Source organism: Nelumbo lutea, chromosome 2, assembly GCF_056320005.1.
Source record: "Nelumbo lutea isolate HS-2025 chromosome 2, American lotus-T2T, whole genome shotgun sequence".
NCBI lineage: Eukaryota > Viridiplantae > Streptophyta > Magnoliopsida > Proteales > Nelumbonaceae > Nelumbo > Nelumbo lutea.
In genome coordinates this window covers 44,601,306-44,621,733 of record NC_142685.1, presented here as the reverse complement: position 1 = coordinate 44,621,733, position 20,428 = coordinate 44,601,306, and the positions used below count along the sequence as shown (strand labels likewise).

Genomic DNA, 20,428 nt, shown 5'->3' with positions numbered 1-20,428 from the left:
ATATGCCAATATATTATATTATTAAATTAACAATACTAAATAATATACTAATATATTATACAATATACTATATTTTATTAAATATACTAAATAATTATTTTGTTGAAGGTCTACAATATTATGGTAGACCATCTGCTGTAGAGCATCTATCCAGATTATTGTGTCTGTTGTGATGGTCTATGGACATTTCATAGACTATCACACATCATATTTAAACTTTTATACTTGACAATTTAACAACATGTCAACACATAATCTATCTATGTATCATAAGTTCTTAACATTTAGAATGTAATTCATTCGAAAGAGGGAAACCGTAAAGCTAAGAAATCTCTCAGGGAGCTCTGCTTCAACTTCAAAGTCTTCAACCTTCAGTCCTTCACAAATCACATTTGCGAAACCCAAAACTTGAAGACTGGGCTTCCCGCGGAATTTCAGCCTCGAGTTTTTTTTCTTTATTTTTACTCCTAAAAAATATCTGGAAAAGGGTATGCTCTTACAGTCTTACCTGAGTTCGATAATGGTTGAGAAACCTGAGATGAAAAGTGGCTATTTTGCTCACTTGCTTGGTTGCTCAGGACTCCAACTCCAACTTCAACCTTTAAGTCTCCAAGACTACAACTCCAATTGGTTGCTGATGCAGCCTCCAGAAGATCAAAACCAAGCCTCGACTCCTCGTTCCAGCCACCAGGTAAGGGAACAAAAAACCCCTTCTTCTATGAAGTGTGAAACCCTTCCTCTTATTCTAATAAGCTTAAAATCTGTACGATGATTCTCTATGTTGTCCCCATGTTCTTTATTTTTTTAAGCATGTATGTGATTCTCTGTGTATGAAATTATGTTTTGTATCATGCCGATGCTTTTATTCTCTCTTTTTCTCTTTTTCTGTTAGATGTGAAACCATATTCTTTTTCTTGTATGTTAGTCGACATATTAGGAAAGATGTTTTTTTGGACCGACTTGGTCAACATTTCCGAAATTTCGGAAATGTCGACCGAAATAATGTAATATTTATGTTACAACTCATTTTCATGTCGCTAAGCCTCGATACCGACATATGTCGGGCGACATTGGCGATATTTCCCAACATTTGAAACCATGTTTATTGTGAAATATAATGCTGATGGAACTGTAGAGAGGTATAAGGCCAGATTGGTTGCAAAGGGATTCACACAAACTTATGGCTTAGACTATACAGAAACCTTTGCACCTGTTGCAAAAATGAACATATTAGAGTTCTTCTATCCATTGCTGCAAATTTCTCATGGCCACTATTTCAGCTAGATGTTAAGAATGCCTTCCTCAACGGAGACTTGCAAGAGGAAGTATATATGGAGTTACCCCTGGCTTTTATAGTATAGAAGTAGGAAAGAAAGTTTGCCTTTTGAAGAATGCCTTGTACATACAGGCTCAGTCAAATCACACCTTCTTCTTTAAGAAGACGTGTGATGAAGGAAGATTTGGCCCGACCTCACAGTTACGCAACACGTGGCAAATGCAACAGCTTGGCACAAAAGCACGCCTAAGGCGCGTACACCAAGGGGAGAAACCAGCTGATCGAACTCTTCTACCAGCGGTCCGAACTCCCTACTAGGAGCTCGAACTCATCCTTCGGCCCCAAACCAGACAGTAATCCGAACTGGCTTGCATTTAACAGTTCGGGACATACCTCGCCGAACTGGCTTGCCTTGTAACAGTTCGGAACACACCTCGCCGAACTGGCCTGCCTTATAACAGTTCGGGATACACGTCACCGAACTGACCTGCCCTATAGCAATATTGGACATACCTCCGAACTCAAGACTTCGCCTCGCTCATCACTCCACCACATCGCCCTCAGGACACCAAAACCAAACAAACCGTACTGTGCCTGACACCAAGGAAGTCCGTACCCAAGGGCGGCGCACCTGACTGACTTGGGATCTGACGCTTGACGACCGCACTCCAAATGGCCACCTGCCACCGCCATCTCCAGTTACAGAGATGGTTCCAACAAAAGGCAGTGACGGTTCTGTCCCAGCAGAAAGGACGACACCCGAATTGACAGATGCAAGGGTAATCATACCCGACTTGACAAGGGCTTCGGAGCGAGTGTGCGAAGTGGTTATAAAAGGCCCCCTACCCCAACAACAAGGTATGTGAACTTTGCGCCATCTGGTCTATACTTTGCCTTTGAGAGAATACTAACTTGAGCTTCGGAGTTATCTCATCGGGTTCCCCCCGGAGTTCCCTCATCTTTCCCGTTTCAGGCTCCCCGTCGCTCCAGCTCAGAGGCGAAATCGTTGACAGCTAAGACCGGCCGGATTGCGCTCCATCAATTGGCTTCGTCCGTGGGATTGCTTGTAAAAGCCTCCCTCTAAATCTCTCTTACGTACCCTTCTTTCAAAAACTCCAACACCCATGGCCTCCTCCAATAGTGCCGGACGTGGAATAGAAACGACCACCACCAGAGAACAACTCCATGTTCCCGCGGTGTGCATTGGGCAGTTCACCATCCCTCTTTCAGTGGATGGGATCCCCAGTTTGAATGTGCCACAAGCAGTGGCGCCCCTGAACCCTCCTTCGTTGAACATCCCTCTTCCACTCCCTATTGAAACGAACTTCGCTGAACCAACTGCTGTCCCACTGGCAGCACCAACTCTGGCAACACCAGGTACTGCACCACCTCTCCCAACACCATTATTAGCAGCAGTTCCCTCAGCTACCCTTAAACCAGTCACTGCCTCCCCGACACCCTGTTTCGAAGCTGGTCAAGGCCTCCCCTCAAGGTGGGCGACCTCACCAAGGAGAAGCATCCTGACCCCAGAACCAACCTAATAGCCAGGCCTCATCCCCAGGCCGAAAGCAAAGAAAAATCGCCCCCGCTTCGCAGCTCGCAGGTGGGTCAGGAACCTCGCCCACAAAGTCACCTCGCCACTCACGGAGAATCGGTTCAGCGCCCTAGCACCATGCCAGCATTTTGGGCCCATCGAGCTCGGCAACACGGAGGCCAGCAAAGCCAGCACCAGGCCCACTCAAAGAAGGCGCCGGCGAAGTCGCCGAACTGCTACCAGTGTTCTACTCGAACTTAGAGGCAAGGAAGAGACGAGCTCGGGCGAGGTAAAAACTGTCCCAATTCTCTCAGTTCCTTCCCCCATTTCATCAGAACTTCTGGTAGTCCCCCTGCCCCGAGACTTCAAACTTCCATCTCTAGACAAGTATGATGGGTCCTTTTGACCCCAACGACCACGTCGACGCATTCCAGTCACAAATGCACCTCGCTAGGGCCAACGAGTCATGCATGTGCGTGGCCTTCACCACCACCTTCAGAGGCGTGGTCCGCACCTGGTACCGGAACCTAGCTTCCGGATCAATAAGAAGCTGGGCCCAGTTCGTGCAGATCTTCACCGCACACTTTGTTACCAGCAAGAGGTGCCCTAGAACTGAGGAAAGTATCTTCGGGGTAATCCAAAGAGAGGGAGAACCCAACCGGAGCTACATCAAGCTGTTCAATGAAGCATGCTTGCAGATCCCTCAGTTAGACCCCGCGGTACAGCTCGCTGCGGCCAAAAGAGGGGTGACGCACAAAGAATTCAAATGGCACATGGTGGCCAGCCAGCCAGCGACCGTAGCCGACTTCCTCAAACTTGCGGACAAGTTTATGAGAACAGAGGAAGAGATCAACTAGAGAACCGAAGGCGGGGTTGAAAAAAGAAAAAGAGAAGGCGAGCCCTCCAACCCCGGCGACAGAAGAAGCTAGACCTGAGAGGCGAAGCCAAGCCAGTTGTCCCGAGCTCCCTTAGCAGTTCGGACGGATTACACGCCGTTGAACACAAAGCGGATCGAGATCTTGATGACGATCAAGGACGCCCCCTACATAAAGTGGCCACCTCGCCTAAAGAGCAACCCAAACGAAAGGAACAAAAATCTATACTGTAGTTTTCATAAAGATCACGGTCATAGTACCGAGCAATGTAATAATCTCCGCGACGAGATAGAGGGACTCATCCGTCACGGGTACTTGAGAAATTTTGTACATTATGAAATAGTAATAAAGCAGGTCGGCAAGGGGAACACGAGAAGGATGTCCCCGAGTCGAGCAGCAGATCGGCCAAAGCCCTGCAGCGACCTCCCCCAGAAGAGAGGCTAGTCCGGGGAACCATCCACGTGATAGTGGGCGGTTCAGTGGTGGCAGGATGCACTTCGGCAGCAGCACGGACGTCAGTTCGCGAAGCAGCCCGAGAGGAGTAGAACCCTCCCAAGAGGCCGAAGACAGAACCAATCTTTTTTACAGAAGACGACGCGCGAGGTGTTCACTACCCTTACGACGTTGCGCTCGTCATAAAGCTAAGGATCAGCGACTTCGAAGTCCGGCGCGTACTTGTAGACTTAGGCAGTTCGGTAGACATCCTATTCAAATCGGCGTTCGACCAATTACAGTTGCAGAAAAGCGAGTTGAAACCCGCGCACTCCTCTGGTGGGCTTCAGCGGAGAGGAAGTCAGGCCCCTGGGGAAAATAACAGTACCTGTGGAAGTCGGCACATGGCCGTGCGTGGTAAGACAACCACAATTTCCTGGTGGTCGCGACCTCCTTCCTATACAACGCCATAATAAGGCGACCAATTACGCATATTCTGCGTGCAGTGGTCTCCACCTATTATCTGGCAATGAAGTTCCCCACGGACTTAGGTGTGGGGGTAGCGCGGGGCGACCAACTTGAGTCCCGCAAATGCTATGTTGCCGCCCTAAAGGGAAAAACCAAGGCAACCGACGACCTCGAACTGGAGCGGCCTGCGGAGCAAGGCGAGGAACGAGCTTCACCCACTGAGGAAACAGTCGCAGTCCTGACCTCGGCTACAGATCCGGCGCAAACACTACAGATCGGTGCTTCCATCAAGGAGCCTTTGCGAACTGAACTGGTGAGTTTTTTACTCCAAAAATTAGATAATTTTGCATGGTTCGCATCGGATATGCTCGGTATTGACCCTGGCCTTATAACTCACAAGCTTAACACTGACCCTGCAGTCAGACCCATTAGATAGAAGAAACGCAACTTAGCCTCGGAGCGCTGGAGGGCGGTCGACGAAGAAGTCGAAAAGCTCCTCGCAGCGGACTTCATAAGGGAAGTTCATTACCCGAGCTAGGTAGCCAACCCAGTGCTGGTGAAAAAAGCTAACGGCAAGTGGCGCATGTGCGTCGACTACACCGACCTGAATCGAGTTTGCCCAAAAGACCGCTTCCCCCTTGCCCTGAATTGACCGCCTAATGGACGCGACCTCGGGACATGACCTGCTAAGCTTCCTAGACGCATACTCAGGCTACAACCAAATCAAGATGGACCAGTCTGACGAAGAAAAAACCAGTTTCATTACCGAGTTTGGCCTGTACTGTTACAAGGTCATGCCCTTCGGGCTAAAGAATGCTGGGGCAACCTTCCAAAGACTTGTAAATAAGCTTTTTCGGCCCTTAATCGGCACAGAAATAGAATGTTATGTAGACGACATGGTCGTCAAAACACAGTTCTCGCAGGAATTAATAAAAGACTTGGATTCTGTCTTCCAAATTCTGCATCAGTATAAAATGAGACTGAACCCAAACAAGTGTGTCTTCGGTGTCACCTCGGGTAAGTTTCTAGGGTACATTGTCAACTGACGCGGTATTGAGGCCAACCCGGACAAAATAAAGGCCATCCTTGATATGAGACCACCCCGGAAAGTAAAAGAAGTTCAAAGGCTAAACGGCCGCATAGCCGCTCTGAGCCACTTCATGTCCAAATCGGCAGACCGTTGCCTGCCTTTCTTTAAGGCAATCAAAGGCAAAGGGTTCAAATGGACCCGAGATTGCCAACTCGCGTTCTTAGAACTGTACCTCTCGGCGAGCGACGAGGTGGTCAGTTCGGTACTAGTAAAGGAAGTAGATCGGATCCAGCGGCCCGTCTATTACGTTAGTAAAATTCTGCAGGGAGCAGAGACGAGATACTCGCAGATAGAAAAAATAGCGTACGCACTGGTGATTTCAGCTCGAAAACTCCGCCCGTACTTCCAAGCTCACATCGTTGTTGTCTTAACCGACAAACCACTAAGACAAGTCTTGCTGAAACCCGAGGTCTCCGGTCGACTGACGAAGTGGGCCATCGAACTCAGCGAGATACGATCTTCAGTACAAACCACGGACCGCAATTAAGGCTCAAGCCTTAGTAGATTTTATCGCCGAGTGCACTTTTAGCCTCAAAGCCCCTCAACAGGTTGAGCCCGAGGTCCCTAGTTCGGGCGAACCCGGAATTCCCGGGCCAATAGAGTCTGAACCCCGTGAAGTAGCAGCCAATGTAGCTTCTCTCCTTGTCAGGCCAAGCGCGAACTGAGATGAGGAGCCCTGGATCCTTCACGTAGATGGTTCCTCGAACTAGCAAGGCAACGGGGCTGGAATAGTCTTATGCGGTCCGGGTGGCACAAAATTGGAATACACACTACGCTTTGAGTTCGCGGCATCTAACAACGAGGCAGAATACGAAGCACTAATAGCCGGGCTGAACCTAGCACAAAAGGTAAGAGCAAAGCACTTAGTCATCTGTAGTGATTCCTAGCTCGTGGTCAACCAGGTTATGGGCGGGTACGAAGCACGCGAGCTTTCCATGATCGCATACTTGGCGAAAGTAAAAGAGGCCCTGCTCAACTTCCAATCACACTTCATCAGGCAAATCCCGAGGTCAGAGAACACTGAGGCCGACGCTCTGTCTCGGTTAGCCAGCACAAGTCACAACAACATGAGAATCGTGTACATAGAGGACTTACCTCAGCCTAGTATTCTCGGTGGGGTAGAGGAGGTCGCTCTCGTCCTCGAAGCAGAGCCAAGCTGGATCGACCCACTCACGAGCTTCTTGCTAGACGGAACCCTCCCTGCAGACCGCAATGCAGCCAAGAGGGTGCAGCGCCAGGCAGCCAAATACGTCATAATTGACGAACGGTTGTACCGATGGTCCTACACGCTCCCTACTTGCGTTGCTTGCGACCTACCGAAGTCGAGTTCGTACTCCGCGACACTCATGAAGGTCTGTGCGGTGGACACCTGGGGGGCAGAGCACTCGCCCAAAAAGCACTTCGACAGGGATACTACTGGCCAACGATGAAGGCAGAAGCCGTCGAGCTCGTTAGAAAATGTGACAAGTGTTAGAAGCACGTCAATATCCACCATCAGCCTGCTTCTGACCTCAAATACCTCGCTAGCCCATGGCCCTTTGCACAATGGGGCATCGACCTCCTGGGGCCATTCCCACCAGCGACAGGTGGGAGAAAATTCCTAGTGGTGGCAGTAGATTACTTCACAAAGTGGATAAAAGCCGAACCTCTAGCAACAGTTACGGCCCGAAACATACAGAACTTCTTTTGGAAGAACATAGTATGTCGCTTTGGGTTACCTCGGGTACTGATCTCTGACAACGACAAGCAGTTCGAGGATATCAAGTTCCAAAAGTGGTGCCAGAACATGGGGATTCGGCAGAACTTCACATCAATCGCGCACCCGCAGGCAAACGGTCAGACAGAAGTAATGAATAGAGCCATCCTGCGCGGACTGAAAGCATGTCTAGATCGAGCTAAGGGATTGTGGGCGGAAGAGCTACCAAGTGTTTTATGGGTTCACCGAACTACAGAAAAAACCGCCACGGGAGAAACCCCCTTCAACCTCACCTACGACACTGAAGCAGTAATCCCAACGGAAATTGAAGTACCAACATTGTGATTAGAAACATATGACGATCAGACAAACGAAGATGAGTTACGTACCAACCTTGACCTACTGGACGAGGTGAGGGACCTCGCACACATCCGGACAGCGGCTTACCAGCAGCAGGTAGCTCGCTACTACAACGCCAGAGTAAAGCAGCAAAGCTTCCGGGTTGGCGACCTGGTCCTTCGTAAGATTATGGTGCCCGAACTTGGCGTGGGCAAACTTGGTCCGAATTGGGAAGGGCTCTATATAGTAAAGAGAGCGTTCGGGGAGGCATACGAGCTCGAAACCTTAGAAGGCAAACAAGTACCCTGAGCATGGAACATTGTTAACTTAAGGCGATACTACCAATAAACCGCCAAGCGAAGTGGACGAAATCACTACAAGAGCCTTAGGGCCAGGATGCAGAGCCAACAAGAGGAACCTCGACATAAGCAAGCAAAGAAAAAGTCGGGCATATTATAAGCTCGGCAAAAAATCAGTTCGCTACAAGAGCCTTAGGGCCGAAATAGGTCGCGCGAGTACAATAACCCGACCAAGAAACAGATTGGCATATTATCAGTTCGACAAAAAATCAGTTCGGAAAAAAGAGCAACAATTCAACCGAAAAGATTGTCTATTCCATTGCAAGAAAAAGGAGAGTACATAAAAAAAAATTACATGCCCGGAGCTACTTCCCCATTAGAAGGCACTTCAACAACACCCAAAGGCCCTGCCTCGCCCTCAGAATCCGGCTCGCCATCGGCAGCTTTGGCCATCTCCTGGGTTATACGCGAAGTGGATATGGCACTAACGTCGAGGTCGGGATACGTGTTCCGGATCATCCACCGGCTCAGCTTGAATCCCCTTTTGTAAGAATCCACCATCAAGTCGTCAAAACGCGAGAGGCAATGTAGTCTTCAACGGCCTTCTTCTTGGCGTCTTCAATACCTTGGGAAAAGATCTGCGTTTTCTCCTTGATGTCCTCCTGAAGATATTCGACCTGATTTTGTAGGTCCAACCTCAAGTCTGCCATGTGCTTGACGACTACCCCCATGGCCTCGGCATCCCGCTGAGACATCGCCTGCCTGGCCATGGCGACGCGAGCAGCCTCTTCGGCAGCATAAGCGGCTGCCTCAGCAGCTCGGGTATTCACCTCGGCGGCATGGAAAGCCTCTTCGGCAGCATGACCGGCCGCCTCAGCAACTCGCACCTGTTGCGAGCTCCTCTCCACCTGGGCTGCTAAGGCGTGAATAGAAGAATTCACCTACCAAAAGAAACAAGTGAGCGACAACAGCAAGAAGGATAGAAAATGAAGAAGGCAGATGAAATCTGACTTACCACCATAGCATGAGTTACGGCACAGCAGGCGACCTGATTCAAAGGAAGATCGGTCCATGCTGCGATCTCCTCGGGGAAAGTAGCCTCCCTACTCTTCTGAAGAGCGTAGTTCGGCGTCAACACGCTCCTAAACTCCCCTTGAGCTCCTGAACCCGAGGGCCTAGCCTGCGTATGAGCGGACCCAGAGTGAGCAGGAGCACTGGAGTAGGCCGGAGCACCCATGTGAGTGGTCTCAACGTAAGGCGCCCCGGCCGCTTCATGCAGAGCCACCTCGTGCTCCCTGGGCAGATCCTCCGACATGTGGCCTGGAACTTGAGGCTCCTCATCCGGGGGCAGCTCGGTACGAGTTCGCTTGGCGACCAGCTTCCACCTCTTCATGCCTTGGAACAGGCGCCCCCCACGAGTCCTCTCTGCGTCCATCACACCTGCAGAAAAGAGTTTGACATCAGAAAAAACGAAGGAACAAAGCGAACAAGAAACCTCTAAGCTAGAAACCTACCCGAACTCAGGTCGGCCGCAATAAGCTTGGCCTCCGTCAAGTACTGATGGCACTTTAAACCTTGTCGTGCCCATTGCCTGAGGCCCTTCACCGTCTCTTTATCGAGAGTGACACCAGAATCAGGAGTGGCCTCACCCCACCCGGTCTGAAAAGGCCACCCTTATGCACTTTGCACCCCGAAGTAGTCCCGCTTCCATGCCAGGACCTTATTAGGAAGTTCGTGCAAAAGCTTAAAGCCCGGGCGAGGAGACAGGTAATACGCCCGTCTTTCCCCAGGAAGAGAACCCTGATGTGTGGCTCATTGTGACACTAGCAAGTGCACTAGCCGTTCAAATAATAAAGTAGTGAGTGAAGTATCGTTCCCACGAGGATTTAGGAAACAATTACCAATACTAAATTGAACATTTCTTATCTGATCAACAAATAAATCAAAACTCTAATGAAAGCTAAGAAATCCTAAATTAAAATCTATCTAAATCATTGGTCCAATTGCCTTCAATTCAGGTTAGAAGAGTAAGCAGTAAATGTCAATCTCAGAATTCAGCAATCTATCAATTTGGATCATTCGAATGAATCATGATTGAGCCTTGGTTTGGTGAAACCCCAAGGTCATGAACAGCCTCTCTCAAGCGCATGTTCATCCTATGCATGAGTGACGGTTCTTCTATCTCTAGCAAGAATCTAATCCCCATGCATGCATTTCTTCAAACACTTCTAAGGCATCAATTCAAATCTGAATTGATCACCAACTGAATTGTGCAAGTTATCTCTAACCTTGCACTCAATTCAGTTCTTGAATAGTAGATCTGAATTCCTAGAGTCTCTCTCAAGCACTCTAGGAATTCCAAGCTGTAGATTAATTCGCCCAATCTGAAATTTGCAGATCTGAATTCTCTTTCAAGCAATTCAGATCTTGCAATCTCAGATCTGAGAATTCAGATCTGAGTTTTGAAGGTTAGTTGGCCGAATTACACTACAATAACACCCTTATTCAAGAAACTTCAAGTATAATTCATGACCATTTGAATGAATAAAAAAGAATTAGATTGCTGAACTGAAATTTTACAAGCTGAAATACATCAAGGAAGAATGGAAACAAGGAGAAAGAAGAAAGAAAATATAACTAAGAAACTGAATTCAAATCAAAAGAGAATGAAACTACAAATGATTTATTACAAAAGATCTTTGAATCACAAACCCTCAATTCGAACTCACCTTCTTCTTCTAGCTTGCTTGTCTTGAACTTCCTTCAGCCCTTCTTCTTCTTCTTCCTTGCGCCTAGCCTTCTTCTCTTCTCTTCTCTCAAGGTGGCCGAACCTCTAAGAGTGGGAGAGCCTTCCTCTCAAGCAATTGAACAACTTTCTCCCCTCCTAGAGGCCTCCTTATATAGTTTTTCAAGGGGGCTCTTGCCCCTTCTTGAAGCCTCTAGAATGGGGTGTATTACACCCCTCATGAACCTTCTAGAGTGCTCCCTCATTCTCTTCAAGAAACTCCTAGAAGTTGCCGCCCCTAGCTCCCTTTGGGCTACTATTTGGGCTACAACTTAGCTTGCTTTTGAGCTCATGTGGGCTACACTCTAGGCTGTTATTTGGGCTAAAAATGGGCTGGGCCAAAATTTCCTTCTTGCTAGGCTTCTTCCCTTGGATTTTCCAAAGAGTTTCACTTGCTCTTCTTGGGCCGAATGAAATTCTCTTGCTCTCATGGCTGGGCCGGGCTGAACTTGATAAATTTTGGGTTTTCTTTTCTTGCTTTTGCCTTCTTTTTGTTGATTTGGCTCCCCCTGAAATCTTTCTTGCAATCAAGTTAAAATAGGGCAAAATTTAATTAAACCATCATAAAATTTCATGCAAAAACCTCATAAAATATAGATAAATTGTAGGTTCATCAAACCCGCTTGTTTCTTGAGCATTAAGATAGAGGAGAATATCTCCAAGTCTAAAGGAAAGTTTTGTTCACAAAAAATGGAGACTGTCCCCACCAGTTCGAATAGAGTTCGGATGAAACTGGCCAATGATAACGCCAAAGTGGTTTACGACCTCGACGAGAAGTGGGTGGAAAGGCAGTCGTAGCCCCGCAGCCCCGCGGCGAGCTGCTCTCGAAAAATCACGATCTCATCAGGACCGTGTTCCCAAGGAAAACTACCCGAAGGAATGAAATAGGTATACCCCCCAGGCAGGCTGTAAGAAATAAATAGAGATTGGAGCCCCTCAGGCGTCATGGTCGAAGGACCAAACCTATCTAGCATTCGACCTCGACGAGAGGTAGACGCCAAACTTCCCGAAGCGGCTCGGCCTACGGGTTCGAAGTCATCCTCAAGTTCCACCTCAGGATCACTAAAGCAGTTGGGGGATACGACTCGGTTCGTAGAACCTACATCAGTCCTACTTGAAGAATCGTCCGAGCTATCAAAGCTAGACATCGAGGAGAAGAGGTGGATTCAGGAAGGTACTCACCGGAAGAAAGTTTTGAAGACTGCGGAGACTGGAACAAGCCAAAAACCTTGAAGGCGAAGTAACAAGCCTAGACGCGAACTGAAAGGCCTGGACGTGAGCTGAAAAGTTGGACGCGAGCTCAAGAAGCAAACTGCAGAAGTGACAAATCAACTGGGGTCCCATACTATTTATAGCTACAGTAACCAAGAACCACAGTGCAGATCAAAGCCAAATCCGATGGCCCGCATTCGCGCCGACCGCACGTCCCTGAGATCGAAACATCATTGGCGCACGTCTTTCCGAAAAGAGTGAAATGTCAGCGCACATCTTTTTGAAACTGGCGACGCGCCGGCGCATGTCTTTTGGAAATTGACAGCACGCCGCACACGTCTTTGCAACTGACAACTGGCAGCGCACGTCTCCTCAAAACGACAGTGGTGCGCTTATTTCAAAATTAAAAGACCTGTTGTCATGTCCCAGCGGCGGGATTTTTTGAAATTTAAAATAAACGCACGCTGCCACGTCCGTCAACATTCATAAGCAGTAGGCACGTCTCCCGCCTTTTCGGACGCTCCAGAAAATTGGAGAACCCTGGCGAAGTACCTCGCGCAGTCAAGATTCGAAGAACGGGACAAATCCACCTACCACATCGCAAAACTCCCCGCACCAGGGCAAGACCCTTGGCGCAAGGAGTGGGGGGCAATTGATGAAGGAAGATTTGGCCCGACCTCATAGTTACGCAACACGTGGCTAAAGCAACAGCTCGACACAAAAGCACGCCTAAGGCGCGAGCACCAAGGGGAGAAACCGGCTGACCGAACTCCCCTACCAGCGGTCCGAACTCCCTACTAGGAGCCCGAACTCACCCTTCGGCCCCAAACCAGACATTAATCCGAACTGGCCTGCATGTAACAATTCGGGACATACCTCGCTGAACTGGCCTGCCTTGTAACAGTTCGGCACACACCTCGCCGAACTGGCCTGCCTTGTAATAGTTCGGGATACACCTCGCTGAACTCAAGACTTCGCCTCGCTCACCACTCCACCACATCGCCCTCAGGACACCAAAACCAAACAAACCGTACTGTGCCTGACACCGAGGAAGTCCGTATCCAAGGGCGGCGTACCTGACTGACTTGGGATCTGACGCTTGACGGCCGCACTCCAAATGGCCACCTGCCACCGCCTCTTGACACCGCCATCTCCAGTTACAGAGACGGTTCCGACAAATGGCAGTGACGGTTCTGTCCCAGCAGAAAGGACGACACCCGAACTGACAGATGCAAGGGTAATCATTCCCGACTTGACAAGGGCTTTGGAGCGAGTGCGCGAAGTGGTTATAAAAGGCCCCCTACCCCCAACAAGGTATGTGAACTTTGCGCCATCTGGTCTATACTTTGCCTTTGAGAGAATACTAACTTGAGCTTCGGAGTTATCTCATCGGGTTCCCCCCGGAGTTCCCTCATCTTTCCTGTTTCAGGCTCCCTGTCGCTCCAGCTCAGAGGCGAAATCGTTGACAGCTAAGACCGGCCGGATTGCGCTCCATCAACAGGTCATTCCCTAACTTTACTTGTAGTCTATGTAGATGGCATTGTGATAATTAGGGAGTGACATTAGTGAAATTGAAACTCTTAAACAACATCTTCACAAGGAATTTGAAATGAAAGACCTAGGAAAATTACACTATTTCCTAGGAACTGAGGTAGCTCGATCTTAGCATGGTATTTTTATCTCTCAAAGGAAGTATGTTCTGGATTTATTGGAAGAAACTGGAAAGTTAGGAGTGAAACCTACTGACACTCCTATTGAGCTTAACCATAAAATAAGTGCAGAAAGTGGAGAACTCCTTGAGGACATGGCTATGTACCAGAGGGTGGTTGGGAAACTTCTTTATCTTTGCCTAACTCGGCCAGATATTTCTTATGCCATCAGTATTGTCAGTCAATGCATGTATTCTCCTAGGACCACCCACCTCCTTGCAGTAGAAAGGATTCTTGCCTACTTAAAGAGATGTCCAGGGAGAGGTATACTCTTAAAGAATAATGGTCATATGAAAATAAAAGTGTATACAGATGCGGATTGGGTTGGATAGGAGTCTACCTCTAGATATTGTGCATTTGTGGGGGGAAATCTTGTTTCTTGGAGAAGCAAGAAACAAAATGTTGCTCGCTCCAGTGCAGAAGCAAAATACAGATCCATGGCCAATGGTGTTGCAGAAGTGTTATGGCTGAGATCCTTGCTTAATGGGTTGGAGATTGATTATGAGAAGCCTCTGATGTTGTATTGCGATAATCAAGATGCAATTAATATTGCCCACAACCCAATACAGTATGACAGGACTAAGCATATCGAGGTTGACAGACATTTTATCCAAGAGCGAGTCCCATCTCAATAAGTATGCCTTCCTTACATTGCCTCAGACATGCAGTTATTTGATCTCTTCACCAAAGCAGTCACAAAAATCAAATTGGAGACAAATTTACACAAGTTGGGCATGACAAATATCTACTCCCAACTTGAGGGGGAGTGAAGAAATAGTTAGTAAGCCACGAGTGTGGGGTTCCATACCCACACTTAGGCTCTAGTGTGTGTGGTTCCATACCCACACCTAGTTATTTTTAATTCCTTTTAAGTTGGGCCGGCTGGCCTTATCCATGTTATGTTTATTCATAGTATGTTTTTTTTGTTTTATTAGAACTAGGATTTTATATTTATCTCCTATTCTTGTAAGGAACCAAAGCTATATATAATGAAGTGTATGGGGCGGCAGAGATCATCAACCGAACCCCTTCTTTCTTTCTCTTCTCCTTCCTTCCACTCTTCTTCTTCTTCTCTCTCTATCTCTCTCTCTCCTTCTCTTTGAACCTGTGTTTCTCTTCTCTTTGAACCTGTGTTTCTCTTCTCAGATTACACAGCAACAGTTCTGTTTTATTCAAGTGTTTTACCCTTGATTGTTAGATTTTCCATCTTATATCTTGTAGGGTTGCAAGAAAGTGTTGTCACTACGTTAACTCAGAGAAACCAAATCAACCAGCCATGCACTTATTGGGTGATTTAATTTCTCACCTGAACCAATCGCTTAACAATTCAGGCTAGCTTGATATTACTAACTTGTCTTGGTAAGATAAGTAGTCCATGTGAGCACACAGAACACACATTAGGCCACCTTAGCAGTTTTTTATTTGTAATAGTAAGGTAGTAGACCTTGGAGGTAGCCTAGATTTTTCCATATGTTAGTGGGTTATTTTTATGTCATTTGGGTTAGGAAAAAATGCAATCACTCACTGGGTAATTTGGTTTTACAATTGATTATTAGAATTTGTCTTATATTTTTGTAGAGTTGCAAGAAAGTGTTGTCACCATGTTAATTCATCGAAATGAAATCATCCAGGCATGCATGCATTGGGTGATTTGATTTTCACTTGAACCAATCACTTAACATGTTAGGATATGTTAATATTTCTAACTTGTCTTGGTATGATTGTAGACCATTGTGCCTGAACAAGTTGGGCATGGCTGCTTCTTGGAAGCTTCTTTTTTCTCTGTCATGATTTTTTGGAGATTTAATCCTATACTTATTACTTTTTCTCTCTCAGGTTACCATGCTTGTAGGTTTGGAACATGGAAAAAGTCCACCAGTAAACACGACTTTGACTTGGGGATGCACCAGGTCACACAAAAGAGGTGGGCTACTCGAACTGTTGCAGCAGAAAATGACGGTAAGATCAGCATTGGGCCTCATAAAAGTGAAGCAGGAGAAGAGAGTAAAGACAGTGGAATTGTTTATTATGGTCCAATCTCATCTACCATCAAGAAAGTGAAGCTTCTCTCTCTCTCCACCTGTTGTTTATCTGTGTCTTTAGGACCCGTAATAACATTCATGACTTCAGCTGACATGAATGTGATTCTCAAGGGTGCTGTTGCTTCCTCTGTCATATTCCTAAGTGCTTCCACTACTGCAGCCCTTCACTGGTTTGTAAGCCCCTACATTCACAAGCTCAGATGGCAGCCTGGCTCAGACAGCTTTGAGGTTGAGATGATGTCTTGGTTAGCTACATACATCCCGCGAACAATTAAGTTTGCTGATGTTAGGCCACCAGAAACTAACAGACCTTTTGTTACGTTCAAGGCGAATGGAAATTTCTACTTTGTTGATACTGAGCACTGTCATAACAAAGCTCTCTTGGCAAGGTTGACCCCCCAGAAAACTGCTCATGAATCAGCATTTAAGAACTTATGAGAGCTGAGATTTGTCTACTTTTGGTATGGTTATTGGTAGGAGATGCAATCTGATGCTTTTTTTTGGGTCATCCTGCCTGAGGATATATCATCTTTTGGTTTTTGAGAAGGAAAATAAGAACGTAGTGATACTTTTGGCGTGACGTTTATATTGAACTGATTGATGATTTTGCGTTTCAAGTAGAAATCCTTGTAGGTTCTTGTGCAACTGCTTAATATGCTTCTAAGGATGATGGATTCAAGGATCCTATTGCTGTTGATTTGTCAAAATGTGAACGAATCCCAAGCCACGTGCTACAGAGAGCTTGCCATCAAAATATGAGGCAAGTCTAACAGTGGTGCCTTTCACTTTACAGGAAGTATCACCTATTAATTATGTTAGAAAGCTAATCTAAACTTTTTCAGGCACTACCAAGTAACAAATTTCCCGAATGAAACTAAGTCGATTCGACTTGAATGAAATGGATTTTGAGTACTCGCAATACTGATCCGGCTTGTAATGAAGTTACTGTTTGATCTCCACATGCATTCTGGTTGTTTTTACGGGATTTGTTACAAGAACCAGTTTGTAGCAGATGCAGACTACATGAAATAACCGTGGTTTGTACTTAATTGACCAAAGTTCAGTGAAATTAACAATAGTAATTTAAATAAAGGTATGGATGCAGGATGCCTGTTGCCCGATAAGTATCAGAAGACACGTTCTACCCCTGAAGCTAGATCTAAATCCCGACAGTTCTGTCTGAGAACGTGCTTCACGAATCGGTTTCTCCAGCAAAATAGTACATAAAATCCTCTGTCCTACTACAGTCTACAACAAAGATGCACTTCACCGCCACCATAAATCGATCATCCTTTGCATGAAAGTGACATCCGCTGGCCTAATATATAGCATCGTCTCACTTTAACCAAGGGAGTGGGGGTCGAACCTATTGATAGGAGGATTCCTTGAATGAATCATGAATGAAACATCTTTTCTTAACCAGGAACCCAAGATGACAATTATTTTTTTTTTTTAGGTATTTAACGCAGCACATTAGTAACTCTCGAAGTAGGTGATAATAGAAAATTCCCATATCCACTAGGATTGCCCAAACAACGTACCAGTTGAACTACCACTCAGTTGCCAAGAAGACAAATCTTGCACCTATAGGGGAATGGAGTTAGAAATGAGTTATAAAACATGAAATACTGAATTTGCATGGGTACCCCCCACAGCACATCCCAATGGTGCATGTGGGGAACGAATTGGGATCTGGAACGTAGATGTTCCTGATGTTCGGATAATACATACTGTGAGGTTGGTATGAAGAGTGTTTTGTGAGGAGTAGATTCAGATACGTGGGAAACATGTTCTTCACACATGCTCATGTGGGGTGCCTGTGGCATTGTGTTTGGTGGAGAGATGAGAGGTGTATGCACCATTTATACCTAACTGGTTAATTGCCATCGTGGGGTTTTTTTTCTCTGGCTGCGTTTGTTTTCAGTGGAAAACTCGTTGATGTAAAACTCAGTGGAAGGGTTTAAAATTTTAGTGGACCGTTGGTGTTTTTTTGATGTGATAATCGATGTAGGATTTAAAATTGATGTACTATTTACATCAATTATTGATGGAAAAGTGAATCAATGGATAAACCTTACACCAAAAACAAATGTATGAATATACAAATTGGGAGTGAAATTTTACACCGGTCTGTATTTACAATAAAAATAAACACATATAAATGCGAACTGCAGTGAAATTCTACATCGATCAGCATTTACACCAAAAACAAACATAGCTTCAATAAAAATGACTTTTCATCAATAAACATAACCAAAGAGCAATACTAAAAATTTAGCCACTACAAACTACAGGAAAATAAAAACAACAAACAACATACTACTCAGCTCTACTCAGCAATGCCGATGGAGTCAGAGCCAACGTGGTCAAGCAGAAACTTTAGAATGGAGAATTTAGGTCCCCCTGGCCCCACAAGAACCGTGCTTAGCAAGGGCATCAATTACCCTATTTGGGTTATATCTTTGTTTACATAACCAAAAGTGAATGAGTAACCAACTTTCAAAACATTAAGTTTCGGTAGTCAGATCTTTAGATTCACTCTGAATCCAAGAAAGTTAAAGATTTCTGTTTAACCCTATACGACGGCAATACAATGTCAGTCTCGAGAACCCAGAGGAAATGCTATAAAATAATTGGAAATTGCCTGTGCCTCCTAGGTATCAACTCTTCATGTGGAGAATTCTTAACAGTTTTATTTCCAGAAACAATCCTTATTTGTAACCACTCAGGAGCAAAAAATGGGTTGTGTTTATCTTTCTCTTGTAAATTTTCTACAGATGATTTAATGAAAATGTTATTGATAAAAAAAAAAAATGGTTTGGGGCCCCTTGGAATATTAACCTGCAAAAGATATGAAATGGTTCTCAGTTGAATCGTCTTCACAACCTAGTTCTTAGCCTTCCAGATAAAGAGCTTTGTAATAGAATGATAGGGTGGCACGCCATTGCCTTATATTATATCTGGAGTGCTAGGAACGAGAAGGTTTTCAGAGAGAAAAATTTACCCCCCACAAAGAATCAATGGAAAATTAACTCCATTTTCAATTCTTTAAAGCTCTCTCAGCAGGAGGAGATGCTTCAACCTATAATCCACAGGCAAGATAAATCAACCATGGAAGTAAAGTCAAAGTTAGAATCTGTAATCCTCGTTTGCGAGTTCTATGATGCTATTTGCATATCTAAATCCTTGATTTGCCTTGGTATTTCAGGGGGAGTGAGTGACAATGGATATCAAATCAGTGGAAGAAGCGGAGCTAAACGCAGTCTTGCGAGTCCTCCAAGTAGCTGCCAATCTCTCTTTGGCATATGTTTATATGCTCAGATTCTCTGTTGCGGAATGAAGTGGATCTTCCGTGGACATGTCGTTGGCCGTCATTTCAAACAAAGGAAATTTGTAATATTTTCATATTTTGAACTCAGTAACCTTTTGCATGTAAATAGGACCGTTAATGCTCCAGAGAAATAGCCAAATCTCAAGGACAGGACCATTACAACTTTCAAGATTATTCCCAGTACATTGTGATTTTTGTGGAAATATAAAATACTTTATTTGTCTAGCAAAAAAAGAGTCCAAAAACATGACTCGAGTTCTTACTTTCAAGATTACCCGCAGTTCTTACTTCCGTTTTCCTTTTTCTTTTTGCTAGAAGAAATTTACAAAGCTACAGTAGGACGCAACGAATAGGGAGCCAATGGCGAAATCATCGGCGGCAATATTTAGCTCCAATAACCAGCGACAAGAGACTTGGCATACGCCAAATTCATATTATCAGATCTGATACGCCTCCGCTCCCGAGGTTGAAGATATATGGGTTAATGGCATATAATGGCAAAAACAATGTTTATCATTTTCTTTTTGCCATTTGTTATAACCAGTACTGCCGCCCGCCTCCGCCTCTGACACGCTGGAGGCAGAGGTAGCAGCAGGAACGTTGGTGGTCATTCCTCTGCCTAGCACCGCCGCGCCATCTGTCTCCACCCACCTTTGACAACGTTGTCGGAGGCGGAGGTGGCAGCGTTGGGCAGAGAAATGACCACTAGAGCTGCCACCGCCACCTTTGCCTCCGACAACCTCCAGCAACATTGCCCAAGGCTGCAGGGGGCAGCAGCGGACGGCAATGGCCGGCGGCAGCACTAGTGAACAAATGGCAAGAAGAAAATAATAAACAGTGTTTTGCTCTTTATTGATATTATTTTTTAAAAGTTAACCTATTTTTTAAATTTTTTGAAAATATTATTTTTATTGATATTACACCCCAAAAGTTGCCCTGCTATTGTCCCTAAAATAAATTAGAAAAGGATAGTTTAGGCATTTAAAAAATTTTAAATAGTCAAATAAGAATATTTTTTGAAGTCAACTGATGGAGCGTTAATTGAGGGGGGTCTTTGCCTAACGGCCAAGGTTCAGGGGGTATCTATCACTAACCCCATAGTACAAGAGGGTCTTAGTAATTCACCCTAAATAACAATGTGTTTAATAATTATATTTTATTTATATCATATTATTTAACAATAATAATAAATCAATATTGTTATAATTACTTGTTATTAATTAATAAATATTATTATTTATTTATTTCAATAAATAATACTACTAGTAATAATATTTATTTAATAATAATATCATTATTATTTAATACGAATTTAAAATTTTTATTTATTATTATTTAGT

At 45.4% G+C, this 20,428-nt stretch overlaps 1 protein-coding gene across 1 annotated transcript in view; it reads left to right on the top strand.

Moving 5' to 3' along the window:
- Positions 1-16,464, top strand: part of LOC148870268 (uncharacterized) — a 35,039-nt gene extending 18,575 nt beyond the window's left edge. The window contains exon 2 of the mRNA XM_088972406.1: positions 15,552-16,464. Coding sequence (XP_088828532.1) covers positions 15,552-16,195 — 644 coding nt within the window. The 3' untranslated portion in view covers positions 16,196-16,464. The remainder of the gene's footprint in view (positions 1-15,551) is intronic.
- The last annotated feature ends 3,964 nt before the right edge of the window (positions 16,465-20,428 follow it).